Consider the following 18546-nt stretch of genomic DNA (forward strand, 5'->3'; position numbering starts at 1 on the left):
GGCCCAGGATATCCCTCTTAAGTGGCGGTCATGTGAGATGAATCTTGCGTTGATAGCGTCCGAGCCGCTATCGACCAGTCAGATTACACAAATTTAACTTTTAGCCTAGCAGTTTCATATAAAACTTAGACATGGATCAATTACAATGTTTACAATATTTTTATTAAAATTTTTATTTTGCGTAAACATAAGAAATCATTAGTTACCAACATATCGTAAGTTATATAAGCGACTTTATTTAAATAATAATCAAATATTCTCATGTACCATATACCTTCGGCGCCAATAGATACGACTGAAAACGGATGAATATTCTAACGAAGGTACACGATTCGAGTAATATTTTTTTTAAATATATAGAAAAAAAAAGTACAAAAACGTCTTCTAAAACTATGTAGATACGTTAAGTCTTGTTAGTTACATTAATTAATTACACAACATTGCGAAAATATTGAACTTCAACGAGATCAAATACTTTCTCACATGCATAATGTTACACACGATTTTAATGGCTTAACACAAAAATAGGCAAACGAAACGAAATTGAAACAAGGGCGTGAGTTACTTTTTGAATCTGTCTTTTCAATTCGTAAGGATACTTCTCTTTGAGAATTAAAGCACGTGCGCCCAGTTTATCTCTTTTATATTAATTACATGTATTTGTACGGGCTATGAAATTGCTTTATTTCTTTCACAGTATCTCACTAAACTACTACTCAAGAATTATCAATATATCGTGTACATATGTCTACAGCATAAATTTGTATGAACCTATATATTCGAAACTACGAAAAAAACCACATACCTATATATGCCTAGACAGATACCTTATATATATACCTGTGCTATAGTGAATAATGACCTTTGCCACTTAAATATTTTATCCGTACAAAAAAGTATAATAATGGTTGAAGGTATATTAAAATTATAATAATTTAAAAATTAACATAGGTAATATGCAAAATTCTTTGATGTGTACGAACTTGCTTCCACCTGTTTTATAATTATAATTTTATATTATACAGTAATTTACATTCTTTAAGTTAGAATATCAAGGTATCATAAGAAAAATATATAAATTAAAATGCGGAGGTATACATATTTGTTGGGACACAACAGTATCACACAAAGTGCTGACGCAACAAAAATTATGCCATGAGTATTTGGATTATGAATCACGCGTGTCACGAACATTATCTACCTGCAGGACTCGAACCTACGGCCTCTCGCTTGGCAACCTACTCAAGGCCAACTCAAAGGCTGTTAGTGTAATTTGGGGGACTTACCAATAATTCGGCAAGTTTAATGCAACCATGCGAATAAGTATCGATATTATAGGAACAATAAAACCAATATGTTTTTAAAAGAATGTGCGGGTTATCGGCATAGTCCGGTTACAAAGTTTTCAAACAACATATTACAAATATCTAACGTAATATTATCGTTAATATGTGAACAGTGGGTTGTTTAACATTTACCGATATGCTCTATTATCTTGGTCCGTCGTGCGCGACGATTGACATGTCTTAGAATAAGATTACAAATAACTGGATATAGGTTTCACATGTGGTTTAAATAAAATAGATCCTTAATTACAGGCATATTAGACTATAGTAACTATAGACTATTTCAAATGTTTTTTTTTTATGATAATGAATTCATTACACTGGTGAGTAGAGTCCAGTTGGAGTATGTACTGACGATGGATGATTATCCTTCGACAGTCAACACAATTATACCCGCCTGTTCAATACGGGATATACAAAAAAAAAAAATCTGTGTATTCTTTGTGAATTTATCGTTCGCTTTAACGTTGAAGGAAAACATCGTGAGGAAACCTGCCCATTTGAGAAGTTCTCTATAGGAATTTCGAAGGTGTACCAAACCGCACTAGGCCAGCGTGGTGGACTAAGGCCTAATCCCTCTCAGTAGTATAGGAGGCCCGTGTTCAGCAGTGGGCAAGTATATAATACAGGGCTGATATTATTATTATTATTACGGTGGCTGTTAGCCAGATGGATACGAACAACGTCACCACTTACAAAACCAGAGCCTGATATTGTGCAGCTCTCTAAAAGCTTTCGATAATATTTAGATCAAACCGTCTTTTGATCCGATTTTATTAAAAAAAATCGCCGCAAACGTCCTTGTAATGCAGTGCGATCTTAAATGGATCGCAACAAAAAGGAAATCATTCATGGACAATAGTCACGCAGACGTGCGCGATTGTTTCTTTACCGCGAACTGTTTGCCCTCTTGTGGCTAACTGCTAAGGAGCTACCCATTGATAAGAATTGCCCATCGCAGTCAAAACAAATATTTATATTGTGAACCACAAGTTACGATATGTCCATTCAAGAATCGAAATGAATAAATTTACGGATATTTGCGTAATGTTTGGTTAAGGCCCTCTCCCGAGCAAACGGCCTTGAGCATTCATTCTATATATTTACGGTGCCCGAGTTATGGGCTGGAATATGCAAAGATATACGAGTAATTTAATCTATTTAAGGCATATTTGAAAAAATAACTAACTTCAAGACACTGTGAGCTCATTCTGCGTAGATCGGACCACCAACAGCTAAAACTTTAAAAAAGTTGTATAATTGTAAAATGTAGGTAGATATTGTAACTTTGACTTTACGGGTGAACATCACCTCACACCTCCCCGTGAACACGAAGGCTGCAAAGTCTTCGAAACATCGGGAGAAAATAAAATACTAAAACCGCGATAGAATCCGAAAATTAGTTTAATTTAAAAATAACTAAAATAATCCTCATTAAATCCTTTCGTTGCAAATTAAAATTACTTGTACTTTAGATTAACGAATGAAATTTTTTAATGGCATTTTCATTTCGAATTTAGTTAAACACTTTACACATTAAGGAAAATTTAAAAAATCAAAGTAAGGAAAACATATTGTAGTAATATTGAGTTGTTTCTTTTCTAATAGTTTCTTAAAACACTGTTAACGCATAGTTTAGCTGGAGGCACCTCCTACTGACATCGAGCTGTTAAGAATACCTATCTAATTTATTTTTCTGAGATCCACATATATGTTGTGTAACGTGTATGAGACTTGGGCTAAACAGGAACCTAGACGTTTGCCATTCGCTATACCAACGTTTTGGATAGAATCAAAAGATCATATAAGCGATTTTAAGAAAGTGTAGCCCACGCGTGAATCACTTACTCCATAATAATGTTAAAAATGCTCCTTTAGTGAATCCTGATGACATATTTTTACCAGCGTTGCATATAAAATTCGGCTTAATGAAAATTATATGTGGCTATGCCGAAATAAAGATTGCTAAAGCTAAAGGTGCGTTCGCTTGTATCCGTCCAGTATGGCAGTCAAAACACCTCTCCCGTAGAGTGAAACTAAGTCTATTTAACACCAATATGAAAATCGTGCTACTGTACGGATGTGCGACGCGGAAAGTCAAAGCGATCACACAACAACTCCAAGTCTCTATAAACAGATGCGAGAAATCCTGAAGATCTTCTGGCCAGACACTATCGCCAATATAGACCTGTGGAGGGAGTGCCACGAAGATCCTGTCGATTTGCAGATCCGACGTCGCAAATGGAGCTGGATTGGTCATACTTTGCGTAAGGATTCGGATAACATAGCAAGGCAAGCCTTGGATTGGAATCCCCAAGGCCTGGCGGCACTCCATTGTGGCAGAAGCCCAGGGCATCGGTCTCACCTGGAGTGAAGTTAAGCGAAAGGCAGATAAGAATGGCGTAACTTTGTGTATACACAAAGTAGCCTAGTAGGAGGGTAGCCTCTGCCCCGCCGCGGTGGGGACTTAGGACCAGAAGAAGATTGCCGAAAGATAGCAGTGTTTTATATGTCTAAAAGAAAAGTTCCCCAAACTTAGCAAGGCTTAAATTATAGAGGGTATATTTGTAGGGCCGCAAATACGGTCACTGATAAAGATTAAAGATTTTGAAGAAAAATTTTATGATCTAACAAAAGGCGCCTGGAAAAGTTTTGTGAACATTATCCAAAAATTTTTAGGAAACTATTAAGCGGGAAAATACAAAGATTTAATAGAAGAATTTCTAATGTCATATAAAGCTTTGGGGTGTAACATGTCCTTAAAAATACACATGCTGCACTCTCATTTGATTTTTTTCTTACAAACTTGGGTGCTGTGAGTGATGTACAAGGTGAGAGGTTTCATCAGAACATTTCCTTAATGTAGAAGCGCTACCAAGGGAAATGGAGTCCACAAATGCTAGCAGATTATATATAGAGACCTACCAGAAACTAAATATTCCCGAAAATGAAAATTATCTATTGTACATTATACAATAAATTCGTTCGTAGTGTAGCTAATTTTTCTATTTATATAAATAAATAGGTATTATATGTTTCTATATCACAAGGATACCTGATTTGTCATTTTTTTTTTCTTGATATAAGTATTAATGCTTGAAGGCAATATATTCGAAATTTTACATAAGCTTTCGTGTGACAAAAAAAGTTAAAATTTTGTTGACCAGTGTTATCTTTGTATTACAATTATTTGTGGTCATATCACTGATAACACTCGCCAATATTTGAATATGCTTCTTCGAAAAGCACACATGTCTGAAAATGTAACAAGTTTAGGAAATGGAAAAAAACTTATTATCTTCTAAAGTAGTGTAAATACTATTAAATTTATTTTTGGGTTACAATTTAGGTTCCATTAGAAATGAAAAATTACAGAAGTTTTATTGCTATGTGTTATTATTTTGTTACAATAAAAAATATGGTGAGGGTATTTATAGCACTCTTTTGCTACAATATTACTGAACTTTTGACAGACCGAGGCTACTTCGACAAGGCGGTCAAACATCCGAACCCGCTTATTAGGCCCAATTCCAAAAACACTCCTTTCGACCGCGCAAAATGGAGAAAGCTGCGTTTCGTTCTAACAGACCCAGAGAACGATATAACTCTGGCAATCCGCCTCAAGCACGAGCAGCTTAAAAAGCTCAAACATTCTACACCACCGCAGCTCCGTCCTCACCGCCGAGGACCCCGCCGCGTCCCCGGTCCTCCCGACCCTTCTGATAATTCTGGCCCGCGTGCCGATGTAAACCAGGTAGACTGTTAGGTCGCTTGCGCACCTCTCACGTTACCCATAATCGTTGATGTCTCCACATCTTCTCTCAGTGGCCGTCCTGAGCCGAGGCCGTGACCCTGTAGAGGGTCACCCTCAGCATGGTCACTTGAGGGCTCGTAGTACCTAAAGCACTCACCCACAAGACCGGTGTGTTTGTATAAACCGGCCCTGCCAGGCTAACAAACGTATATGTTAGTTCAAAAAAAAAATAAACAGACCGAGGCAATCGGTTGGATGGTGAATTATTAGCGAAAATATATAAATATATTCTGCACCCAGTTATAGTTATTTTTATTGTTTAATCATTTCGCTTCAGTTTCTAACAATATAATATACTTACATTTATAGATATTGTATATTTATGTGATTTATCCTTTTTGAAATTGCATATTTATTTTCATAGAACATAAATGGCAACACTAGGGTGGTCGATGTTACCAGCGTTAGACGAGGAACATCGATAGTTATAAAGAAAGACATTACACAGTATAGTTAATACTAATAATAATAATAATAAGTCATTGTCTTATTTGAGATGTCCGTGTGACGAAATATAACAGCGTCCTTATGTAGTAATACAAAAATTACATATTTACAGTAAATGTGATAACATGCTCATTAAAAACATAAAAATCACGATATGGATAAAATATGGAATATTTCACATTGGTGTTTTGCTATTTCACATTAGATTAAGTAACCATTATTTGAAGGTTAATAATAATAATATCAGCCCTGTATTATATACTTGCCCACTGCTGAGCACGGGCCTCCTCTACTACTGAGAGGGATTAGGCCTAAGTCCACCATGCTTGCCTAGTGCGGATTGGTAGACTTCACACACCTTCGAAATTCCTATAGAGAACTTCTCAGATGTGCTGGTTTCCTCACGATGTTTTCCTTCACCGTTAAAGCGAACGATAAATTCACAAATAATACACACATGATTTTTTAGAATAGTCAGAGGTGTGTGCCCTTGGAATTTAAACCTGCGGACATTTGTCTTGGCAGTCCGTTCCACACCCAACTAGGCTATCGCCGCTTAAAGGTTAGTGAGCTTAAATTAAAGTTTTTGTATGATAATCTTCCCAATGTACGTTCTATATAATATTAGAACTCTTTGGTTATAAATAATTATTTGTGACAATATGAGCTCGAGTACGGCGAAATAAAATTATATTTGATATAATATATAGATGGCGGAGCTCAAGACATAAGCCACCGGCGCTAAGGGATTCAAAGTCAGGAATGTCCTCACAATGCGCGCCGTGTCCAGCAATACTACCTTCTGCATCAAGGCCCTAAGCTAACGGACAATTGAGAGCTATATATAATCATATTATATTGCTGTGAATCGTCTCGTAGATAGTCTTTTCTAGATATATCTGTGTCATAACAAGGATAAATTTGTACTTATAGATTGCGTGCTTCTTGTGAAAGAAAAACTACTTACCTAAGAACTGTATAAATGATAAGAATGACAATATAATTTCCTACGACACCCATATTTATTATTTACACAATTGTAAATAAAAAAAATATAATGTAAGAGGTCTTGGTTTCGAATCTCGGGTCAGAAAAAATTAAATTACGGTTTATGTTTGTGTCCTGGTTGCAGATGTATATAATATACAACATACGTTGTTACCTATGGATATCGGAATTGCGCATGAGCTTCTCGATTAAATGAGTTATCTTTCGGTTAATTCGAACCACATGCATCGGCATTCACGGCCATCAGACTAAACTCGTGATCAGAGAAAACAGATTATCGTGAATGAATTAACAGTAGCGGCCTTAAACGACGCGAGGTCTCACATGAAAGCATAATAAAAATCGACACGACGCCGGGGTAAAAAAATATTCCCGGTTTAAACAGTTTCGTCTGTAACAATGTAGAAATCTCCAAGGTACCGAGCGGGGCCCTCTAGCCGCGAGGCCCCGTGCGTTTGCCCAATTTGCCTCCATCTAAAACCGGCTCTGTGTAGATACAGGCATAGCAAGATCACAATTGCACCTGATGGTAGGTGGAGTGGTTTCCAGAGTGTCGACTCATGAAATATGTCTATCGTTGGCCAGTCGACAATAGGGTATTAGACACTCTTTTTTGAAAAGTGTCTCAAATTAATCTTAAGGTGATAAAAAACCACTAGAATTTTTATAAAATAAAATATTCAATCAATAAGTGCCATAAAAATACATGGAAATATTACATTTTAAATATTCACGCGTAAATAAACGAAAACGCTTGAGGCCACGTTGTTGACGTCATCTCGACAGTAAACATCAAGTAAAAACGGTATGCATAGAGAAAGAGGAAATTATTACAATTAAAATGAGCTACTATCCTTATCATTAGTGTGTTGTTCCTGAATGTAAGAATGCTAGTGTAATAACGCCGAACAAATTGAGGATTCAAGTGCAAACTGATATAACTATGAAGAAAAGTTGGTTACAACTTGTAAGAAAAGATCGAAATTTATTGTCTGAAAAATTTGTCTATTTCGATGAATTAGAAATAGTGAACGCGTATTGACACTTCAAGTAGTTTACTGCCGTTCTGAGTCATTGCCTTGATGACGTCATGTCATGGTGGTACTCGTTTCGCATACTTTTTTATAAAACAGATAGAAAAGTCAAAACTTTGAATTGTATCTAAAAAAATATTTTATAATTTTATGAACTGAAACTACTATTTTCCGATTGCTATAAGATTAAACTATCTTATTCATGTATTTTTGGATTTTTTTCACATAGACTAAAATACCTTATTATGCTGGCCTGTTTACGGCTGAAGAAAAACAGGCTGATCCCAGAACGCGACGCATGTGGGCCACTATATCGTGTTTTAACACCTTGTGTTTACGGTGGTCGCTATCCGGGCGGATTTAAAATATATCCAGCCACCAAAATGCTTTTCTTAATATGGTATGTATTTTTTGCGGAAATGTGGAACCAAAAATGTATCACCGTAAACATTTTCCTTTTTTAGTTATTTTTTATGTATGTTATAATATACGTGTTAACATTTATCAAGTTCAAGACCTTGTAAAAAATTACTATACTAAATGCAGCGTTATCATGGAAGGTCGATCGCACAGTTAGTATAATGGTATGAAATAGTTCTATAATAGTTCACAGAGCAACTACGGGCAAGGAAAACGTACTGAATAAACATAATACTTCAAACTGTACTTTGTGGCATTCTAAGTTTCATTTTGAACATATATTGAATGTACTTGAAAAATCATAATTTACTTCGCTTGCTCTCGCGACAATTTTGGCTAAAATCTTTCTGAATCTTCAGTTTGGCTAAGTATTAGTTATACAATATCGAATAATACGATTTCTATACACGGCCAAGGCGAAGTAACCTGATAAAAAGTGAAGAAGTTTCAATACATTTTTTTTTTGAGTTTCAAATCAAGTATCGATTGACGAGATACAATTTTCCAATAATATATTATTACTATGCCGTAATTGTATATTATTACATTTAATACATAAATTATTATTCACACCTGGCAAACTACAACGCCAATCCTTAGTCACACCAGATGTCCCCAACGGAAAACACATTACACAAAATATTAGCACAAAAATTGTGAAAACTGAACATGTGATGTTTACCTTTATTATTGACTGATACAATTCAGTCGAAAACTACAAACTACAGTTTGCGTTCACATTATCGATGTGGGTCATGGTGTTTATTAGTGTCGTTAAATGGATCTAATATATAAAAAAGACTAATGTTGGCCTACTCCTTGTTGTTTCCTTTATGTGCTAACAGTTTGATCAACGATCTTGACATTAAGGTAATTTAAGGTCGCGCGTATATTTATTTAATGACTGACCTAAGATACGATGCAAAAGGATCTAAGTTGAGAATATTATAATTATTTCCACCCACTTTTAGTAGTCAAATTTATGCAATATGAGTACATGCAGCTTAGAAATAGAGGTATAGTAGTAGGTTTAAGTACGTGACAGGGATAGATCACAGACTAAATATATTGTATACACCTAGAAATTTATGCCGCCAAACAGTATTGTACAAGGTTTATTGTGTTCCAGTTTGAAGGACATTGTACTTAGCTAATGCAGTTACTAGAAGTGGCGATAGCCTAATTAGGTGTGGAACGGACTGCCAAGACGAATGTCCGCAGGTTCAAATCCCAAGGCCACACACCTCTGACTTTTCTAAAATCATGTATGTATTCTTTGTGAATTTATTGTTCGCTTTAACGGTGAAGGAAAACATCGCGAGGAAGCCTGCACATCTGAGAAGTTCTCTATAGGAATTTCGAAGGTGTCTGAAGTCTACCAATCCGCACTAAGCCAGCGTGGTGGACTAAGGCCTAATCCCTCTCAGTAGTAGAGGAGGCCCGTGCTCAGCAGTGGGCAAGTATACAGGCATACAGGGCTGATATTATTATTATTATGTAATGCAGTTACTAAACATTATAACAGTTCATAATTAAATCTGACTACCTCATAAGCGGCTTCCCTACCTCGTCAAGACATATAAAAATATGCTAATCGGAATATCTAATGGGATAACGCGAACCGTCACTTATCTTTATAAATTTGTATCTTTATTATAGCGATAATCGTTATCGCTTGGTCATTATTTTCAGTAGGTTGTACTTAGTGCGAAACTTACACCAGAACCAAAATGTTGTTATTCATAGTTTTCTTAATAAGTATATCGGGAGGATATGTATCAGGTAAGGAAAAATCATGCTTTGCTCGAGCGAAAAATTTTGGAGCCTCTTTTTCTGGCGACTTTTTTAGGTCTCAAGTATATGTCCGTGACGCCCCTCTAGAGCCTTTGACCCTTTAGGTACGTTTTGACCTACAGACACTAAGCGCGCCGCGGGGTTGTAAAAGGCTTCGCTACTAAAAGCCAGGGCGCGCCCCCTGATCCTTAGCGCCTGAAGCGGCCGCTGCGTTCGTCTTATGAACTAGCCGGTATTGGCTGGTTTGCCTGATTGGCTACTAAATTGTATTGTCTTTATCAAATTGATTCTAGACTGTAAAAATCAAATCCTTCTTTCCTGTTACTTTATGTGCAAGCAGGACATGGCATATCCGTAATGTCCTAAAATTATTTACCATTTCGACGATCGTGCTTACGATTTTATATAACTAAATGTCGAAAGTTTGTCACTGTTCTAAACTGTAGCAGCAATTGCAATACCTTTAAATATAAAGCATTGCACTCGGCACCTTGAAACCTAAAGTTTAAGCCTTAGGTTGGACCTAGTTAATAACTACAATGTACTTATAACCTAACAAATCGGTGACGCCGAGATATCTTTTCGGAAACGACCTAATACTAAAACTTGCCGTTCTAATACTAAATTATTCAAAACATGGCGCTAAAAGTCTTAAACTGTTTTTTGTTATACATATACACGATGTTTCAATTTTGTTCAAATGGTCTTCACAAGATCTATTAAATTGTGTTATATCCTCATTGTTACATATCTTTTTATGTATTATTTGAATTCTTATTGTAGGTCAATTCGGATCATTTCCGCAAGACTCTGGATATGTCACAGTCAGAGAAGGTGCTCATATGTTCTACTGGTTGTTCTATACAATAGCACCTGTACAGAACTACACGGAAAGACCTCTAGTCGTATGGCTACAAGGAGGTCCAGGGGGGTCATCTACAGGAATCGGGAACTTTGAAATATTGGGTCCTCTTGACCTGTCACTCCAGAAACGGAATTATACTTGGGTAAATCATTTAATGCACAGTGCAATTAAAACTCAAGCAATGCCTTAGCTGTTTACTTATTTTCAACTTAAGTTATAATACAAGAAAAAATATAAAAACTCCAAATTTTTTTTTGGACTATGTTATCTATTAAATGATATCCTGAATCTTTTCTTCTGATGTTAACTCTTAATTCCCTTTACAGGTAAACAATTTCAATGTGCTCTTTATTGACAATCCGGTTGGCACTGGATTCAGCTACGTTGATGACTTAAGATTCTTGACTAAGACCAATGATGAAATAGGTAAATAATACATGTCTTTAAGTGCTGTCTTTACATGGGCCATTTTTTTCCGAACCAGGAACAGTGATATACACTATTTCGTCAAAGAAAAAGAACTTAACGAGGATAGATCCGTGGGAGACGACAAAAACATTCAATCGTTGTTTACAATAATAATTTCTCTAATCTTCTTTTTAGCCTTAGATTTTGTGCAACTTATGCGAGGCTTCTACTCAAGGCATCCAGAATTTAATGGAGTTCCATTATACATTTATGGTCAATCTTACGGGGGAAAAATGGCTATTGACATGGCCATCAGAATGCATGAGGTAATCCAAAATCAAAATCCAACAAATATTATTATGCCTAAAAAGTGTACGTAAAATCAAATATTACAAGTTATACCTGTAGATCAAAAAGAAAAATCTCCAGTTTTCCTAGATCCTGATTTAATTATAGTACATATTCATTCTACATACATAACATACATAACATCACGCATTTTATCCCCGAAGGGGTATGCAGAGGCGCAACTAGGGCACCCACTTTTCGCCAAGTATGTTCCGTCCCATGATGTGATAGGGGGCGAGCCTATCGCCATATCGGGCACAAATTCCAGACTCCGGGCTGATACTGAGCAGAAAAACCCAAATATCACTTTGCCCGACCCGGGATTCGAACCCAGGACCTCGGAGCGCTATTGTACCGGACGTGCAATACAACTACGCCACCGAGGCAGTCATATCACATATTCATTCTGATTATCCTATCCCCTTTTCATTGGATATTATTCATTATTTAAAAAATATTTACCTTTTTAGACTTTCGAATCAATTTGCTTTAATCTTATCTGTTTAGGCAGAAGAAGCGGGTACTATTGGCTCAAATTTACGAGGGGTCGCGATGGGCAATGCCTGGATATCTCCAGTAGACGCTACATTAACCTGGGGCCCTTTACTCTTAGCAGCAGGATTAGTAGACGAACAAGGGTATGAAAATATACAAGTTGCTGCCAGAGAAGCGGAAAGATTATTTAACGAGGGCCAATATTATCAATCTACTGCCCAATGGGCGGCTACTCAGAGAGTAGTATTCGCTAGTACCAGAAATGTCGACTTTTATAATATCCTTACTAAGATGTCAGCATTTCCTGATACTACTAGATCTGCCTTAGGTAAGTTATTTTGTAATTTTTTACCCCCGATACAATGTTCCAAAAAGAGGTGGATTTAAGCAGGTGACTGTAAAGGTCCTAAGCTATTATAATTGGCAAAAAGCATGTTACTAACTCTCGTTAGAATTAGCTAGAAGAAATAAATAATTTTGATTGTATTGTCATCTTCTCATCAATAAAAATTTTTAGTCTTTCACTTTTAAATTATTCTTGTTTTTCAATTTTACGTCACCTGCAGATTTTATTTATTAATTGAATTTTTAGATTTATCTAAAGATATGTTGATCCGTAATCAGCCGTACATGTCTTCTGAGAGATCACAGGTATGGAATCTAGACAATCTGATGAACACGATAGTCAAAGAAGCTTTGGGTATCCCACAAAATGTTACTTGGGGCTCGCAATCGGGACCAGTTTTTGATTATTTACGAGACGACTTCATGAAGCCCGTTACGGAGGGAAGTAAGTGTATTTTTATACAAAATACCGTAATTTGTGACGTGAAACACTTTAATGTTGATGTTTTATCGTATCTCTAATATGTTGAAGAAAACTATTTATCTGCATTATCTACTCGAAGCTATAGTAGCAAAAAATGGGTCAAGAGACCAAGTCCACAATTATACATTATCTAAATTAAGCTTGAATTATATATAATTATTTTTACTTTCCTACATTAGATTCAAATTATTCTAGTAAAAATGCTTATTAATATATAACTCTCAATAAGCATGACTTCGTTTTCGAATGTTACACTTACTTTAAAAGAAAAAATTAAGCAATTCTAATGATATATCCAATTCCAGTTGAAAAGCTACTAAACGAGACGGACATTATAGTCATGAAATACAACGGAAATTTAGATTTGATTTGCGACACACCAGGTAAGATACATTTTATAGAGTTTTCATAAGATATTTTCAAAACGGTAATACAAAAAAATCTCACAGATACTAAATAAATTAACCTTTACTTTATACTAGGTGACAAGACAGACGTTGTCCTGTCTTAACTATGAATATTGAATTCGAAAAGATAATGTTTATTATTATGTAATTAATATTGCCGTTCAATTTTCTTAAATTTTCTAATATTCCGCTCGATTTCCTATATTTTTTCTTTAATAAGAACCTTCTCATGACAATAAATAACATAATAAAAAAGAATTATCTAAACTGTTCCATCTGTTCACGCGTAATGCGATTCCCAATGGAAATAGAGATCTATTTATATATGTATATAAAATATTATATAGATTATATTTACTTTTACTTGCAATTTCGCTGCCGTGATACAGTTTTTCCGGGATAAAAGTCTTGCTATAAACATTCGCATGATAAAAAGTAGTCTAAAACCTTCCCAAGGTCTTAATATTATCTCTATATTCATTTTCATCGAAATCCGTTCAGTAGTTTGTGACTTTATCGCTTCCAGACAGACACGGTAGGGAACTTTGATAGTATATTTAGGATTTCAGAACTTTTGGTCGAAAAATTGCGTTGCGAGCCTTGCGTTTTATATAATAGTCGACAAACTTGAACTTATTTTTAAAAATGATAATTAAAAATAAATAGTATAATATTATAAAAATAATTTGTGACGTCTTTATTTTCTTAGTCAACTGTGGTACATCACTTCTTCGTTCAATAGATTTTTAATCTATGTTGAGCCTCTTGAGACATTCTTTTTTTTTACTCGGTATCAGCACGGTCTATGGAATCTGTGTTCGATATGGCGATAGGCGCGCCCCGTATCACCACATGGGCGTGAATACATATGACGGAAAATTAGTACACTAGTTGCGCCTCTGGCTACCCTATCGGAGAAAAAAGCGTGTGTGTGTATCATACTTTACCATCTTATCTGTACATAACGGCGATAGCCTAGTCGGGAGCGAAACAGACTGCCAAGACGAGAGTAGCAACTAGCAGGTTCAAAACCCAAGGGCGCGTATCTCTGACTTTTCTAATGTTATGGGTACTCGTTATGAATTTTCGTTTGCAGCAATGCAGCTCCTAGCAGTGTGACAGTATATAATACAGGGCTGATATAATGATTATTATTATATACCTAAGTACAAAATATTAAAGACGATTTTGTGATTTATGATAAGCTATATTACTATATAGCTATTATCTAATCAAAAATGTATTACCATAATCTACATAGTTAAAGAAATAAATTTTATCCTCGTGCTAGAATTAAAATGTCCATCGAAATCAATAAAACACGAAAATATTTTATTATGGAGTTAATCCTTTGTACTGTAAATTTATAAATACATTTCTCGCAGCTCCGCTCATGTAATAAAGTTTTTCCAGGGTAAAACTACCGCTGTATATTTTCTCAGGATAAGATATAGTTAATAATGTTTAGCAGTAATATAGTTTCCTATTAGTAAAATAACTATCTAATTCGGTTTAGTAGTTCCTGAGATTAACGCGTTCAATAAACAAACTCTTCAAAAAGCTTTATATATTTGTATAGATAACATATAGAAATATATTAGTGAACTTAGGAATACACGTAATATTTTAAGGAAATATGCGAAATAGGTATATTTTTATACCACAACCTTACCTTAAGACTCTAGTTTCGTGACTGAAGCCCTCAATTAGAATCTAATTATGGATCATAAAAAAATGTAATCAGGTAAAGAAGTTTGTGTCGAATTATTATATTCCATCAAATCCAGAAAGACCAAAGTAGGTACACCAAATTATGATTGATGATTCTTGATCCGGAATATCTCAAATTTTCTTCGAATTGTCAGTAAGTAAATTAAATACCTAACGGGGCCATTACCGATGCACATTTGAACTAAACCATAAAGTTGTATTAAATAACATATTTATTTTCCAAATCCTAATACTACAACATATATATTTCAAATATATATATTTCAATAGATAGATCCGGAAATCTTTGAGGGAGCCCTATGTTCAGCAGTGGATATCCTGCGGTTGATGATAGTAATCGCTCTATCGGCTGTTAATTTTTTTTGAAAATGTAATTAAAATAAGTTGGTTTAATCAATCGGATCAAAAAAAAACGATGACAACACTGTCACAAATATAAAATAAATATAACTGGACTCATCTCAAAATTATACTTTAAAATATTTATGATACTATCTTGCATGTTTCAGGTCAAATCCTGTGGGTAGACAGACTTAAATGGCCCGGGGCTGAAGGATTTAAGAATGCGCCTCGGCAGCCTATTTGGGAAAACGATCGTCTAGAGGGATACTACAAATCTTATGGCAACTTCAGATTTTTCTGGATCAACGTCGCGGGGCATAGTGTAAGTATTTAAGACAAAAACGGCAAATCATATTACTTTCGTAATGATTTCTTATGTTTTCTCGAATTTTACACATAAAATAAAAAAAAATGGATTTATCGCGGTTTTATGTATTATAATTTCTTTCCGATGTTACGAAAACTTCGCAGCATTCATGGTCACGGAGAAGAATAAAAGTCCCGCAATACATTTTCCCGAGATAGAAAATAGCCTTTGTCCTTCCTAGGGTATCAAACTATCTCCATACCAAATTTTATCGAAATCCGTTGGGTAGTTTCTGAATTTATCTCGCTCACAGAGGCAGACAGAGGCGGCGGGGGACAATGATTTATACTTTTTTTTTTATTTTAAAAGGAATAATTCCGCTATACATATTTGTTGCGTGACTTTAACCGGTTACGCAGCGCACGCAACTTAACCTCCCAAAAGGAATTCATTGCATTTGCATTCATTCGCTTATATTGATTATAGCGTGATGTTGTATAAGCATAATATAGTCTTCCTCAACATCCAACTCTTGAAGAATTTTGAATTCAAATCAATAGTTCCTGAAATAAACCCATTCAAACAAACAAACTTCAGCTTTGTATAATAGTAACAACTAACAAACATATATAGATAAATAGATTCATTATTTATTTACGTTCCAGGTGCCAAGAGATAATCCTGCAGGCTCTAACGCTTTCCTTCGAGATATGACTTCGTTTGGCTGAATATGAAGATTCAAAATAAAAATATTTATTAAAAAAAAAGACTATAATTTTAATGTCCTCTTACGCCCGAAATTAATAATGTATCTACTATCCAAGACTGAAACCTATCTTAGATTGCCGACTATCTTTCGATTGGTCTCCTATCGGCATGCCAATATCTTAACTCGCCTATCCTTGCTTGCCTTCAACGATAGATCGCTGGCAATCCTTTCCAGATGCGTTCCCTCCTGACCATTCCATTTTATGCAGAATATTCCATTCGTAAAAAAAATACTTTTTGTATTTTCCATACAAACTATTCGTTTCAATATTTGCCTAATTGCGAAAAATAAGACTTGGAGTAATAAAAAATATTTTATGTATTTTAGCCCTCAAAAGAAATAATTAATAATTAGTACATGTCATATTTAAAATACAAACTTTTTAATTAGTTTCAAAATGGAACGTGAGTAATGTGGTTGCTGACATATTTTGACACTGAAGTTTAATACCATTGTTCATAAAATATTCATAAATCTTTAAAGGATTTAGTTTTTAGTATGAAGTACGCAGTAAATTCGGTGCCATATAATAATAATTGGACTCTGTACACATTATCCAGTGTTATGGAACAAATTACAATTCCGTTATACAGAATTGTTGCATAACTTTAACCGTTTATGCAGCGCACGCAACGGAAGCTCTCAAAAGTAATCAATTTTAGCCGTTTTTGGTCCCATTGGTCATAGTGTGATGATATACATATACCCTATAATAGCCATCCTCAATAAATGGGCTATCGAACACTACAAGAATTTTTCAATTCGAACCGGAAGTTCCTGAGACCAGCGCGTTCAAACGAACATACTCTTCAGCTTTATATAATAGTATAGATAATGTATGGAAATTTTGCCTGTTTCTATGTTTTAACTTTCAACTAATAAAACTATGTTAATTTGTAATTATTATTTTGAATTACAAATGTAGATAAGCAATAAAATAAATAGCAGTGATTGTAAAGGTATTTTATTTTACTAAGTAAAGAAGTTATTTGTTAATGCTGTTCTTTCTCCAACATCTTGATTCTCTATATTGTTCTCATAATTAATAATATCAGCAGTTGATAATTCCACTTGGGTTGGAATTTCCTCTAGCCTGTGATTCCGACAAATATTGTGCAAAACTGCAGTTGCAATTATTATTGTTTGAACTTTAGGTAAAGATAAACGCAATGTCAATGCAATTACAGGGAAGCGACGTTTCCATGTACCAAATGTCCTGAAAAAGATAATATAAATATTTCCTATTCCTCAGCAAAAGTTGATGGAATGGAGAAACACCATAGTTCCTGAAAAAACGATGCAATTGCCCCTTGTTAGTACCTATCTAATAATTCGGTAAGTACGGTATTTTGTGTAAATAATGTCAAAAATTATTTACCTTGTACATAGAAGTAACACGAATATACGAGATCAGTTTAACTAACAATGATTGGCAAGCAGATTTCGAAAGCCTAATTCAAACGTGAAATCAAACTCATCCAGGGTCTGCATGTGATGAAGCGCGACTTTCAGTTTCGCTATCAGTATCGCTAGTCCCTCCAAATCACTGTCGTCACTGTCACTAGAGAATATGGATATTTCCATTGCCTTTTCGTTTCCCTTAAAATCAGTGTAAGCGATATTCAAAACATATTGAGTAAACTGAGGAAATGGTTCGATTGGAAAATGCGATTGTTTACAACAATCAAATCAAATGTCAAAACGGGTAGATAGAGTATTGGCAAGCGTAAACTGTCATTTTCAAACAGAGGGTAATCTATGATCTGTAATCCGTCCTCTCAAAGATCGATTATTGTTAGAGATAGCTTACTGAATCTATGGATTGGTTATTGGCATGCTTTATCCATAAAAACGAATGAATTATCAATCTTAGATGGCATACATTGGATTAGGATTAGTTATTTATTTCGGGCGTTAATAGATAATAAATAATATAATTTTAAAAATCTATTGCATTTATAACTTTTATGGTAAACGACGACAAATGTAAAATCAAGTGGCCATATATTTAAAAATAAAAAATCATTTTATAATAAATCTGTATGTGTTTATGGAGTACGATTTAATTTATACAGACTGAAGCGAATATTAGCTTCGTTAGTGCAAGCGTTATGAGCTATGAGTGTCCTAGGTTCAAATCCCATAGTGGTCAGAATTTCGGAGGCAAGGGGTTTAATACGAT

At 34.9% G+C, this 18546-nt stretch overlaps 1 protein-coding gene across 1 annotated transcript; it reads left to right on the forward strand.

Annotated features, from left to right (window-relative positions):
* Positions 1-9735: 9735 nt before the first annotated feature.
* LOC115447656 (retinoid-inducible serine carboxypeptidase) lies at positions 9736-16362 on the forward strand. Its single transcript, XM_030174834.2, has 9 exons — positions 9736-9851; positions 10647-10870; positions 11055-11154; positions 11332-11462; positions 11992-12307; positions 12572-12769; positions 13114-13191; positions 15456-15610; positions 16261-16362. The coding sequence occupies exons 1-9, from the start codon at positions 9800-9802 to the stop codon at positions 16321-16323; spliced, it is 1317 nt and encodes a 438-aa protein (XP_030030694.1). The 5' UTR covers positions 9736-9799; the 3' UTR covers positions 16324-16362.
* Positions 16363-18546: the final 2184 nt, after the last annotated feature.

Source organism: Manduca sexta, chromosome 24 (assembly GCF_014839805.1).
Source record: "Manduca sexta isolate Smith_Timp_Sample1 chromosome 24, JHU_Msex_v1.0, whole genome shotgun sequence".
In the NCBI taxonomy this organism is placed as follows: domain Eukaryota; kingdom Metazoa; phylum Arthropoda; class Insecta; order Lepidoptera; family Sphingidae; genus Manduca; species Manduca sexta.

Excerpts from the sequence above, each read along its gene's own strand:
- LOC115447656 (XM_030174834.2), top strand. The coding sequence starts at position 9,800 with ATGTTGTTATTCATAGTTTTCTTAATAAGTATATCGGGAGGATATGTA. Across the intron at positions 9,852-10,646 it reads ATCGGGAGGATATGTATCAG|GTCAATTCGGATCATTTCCG; the intron begins GTAAGGAAAAAT and ends TTCTTATTGTAG. Across the intron at positions 11,155-11,331 it reads TAAGACCAATGATGAAATAG|CCTTAGATTTTGTGCAACTT; the intron begins GTAAATAATACA and ends TCTTCTTTTTAG.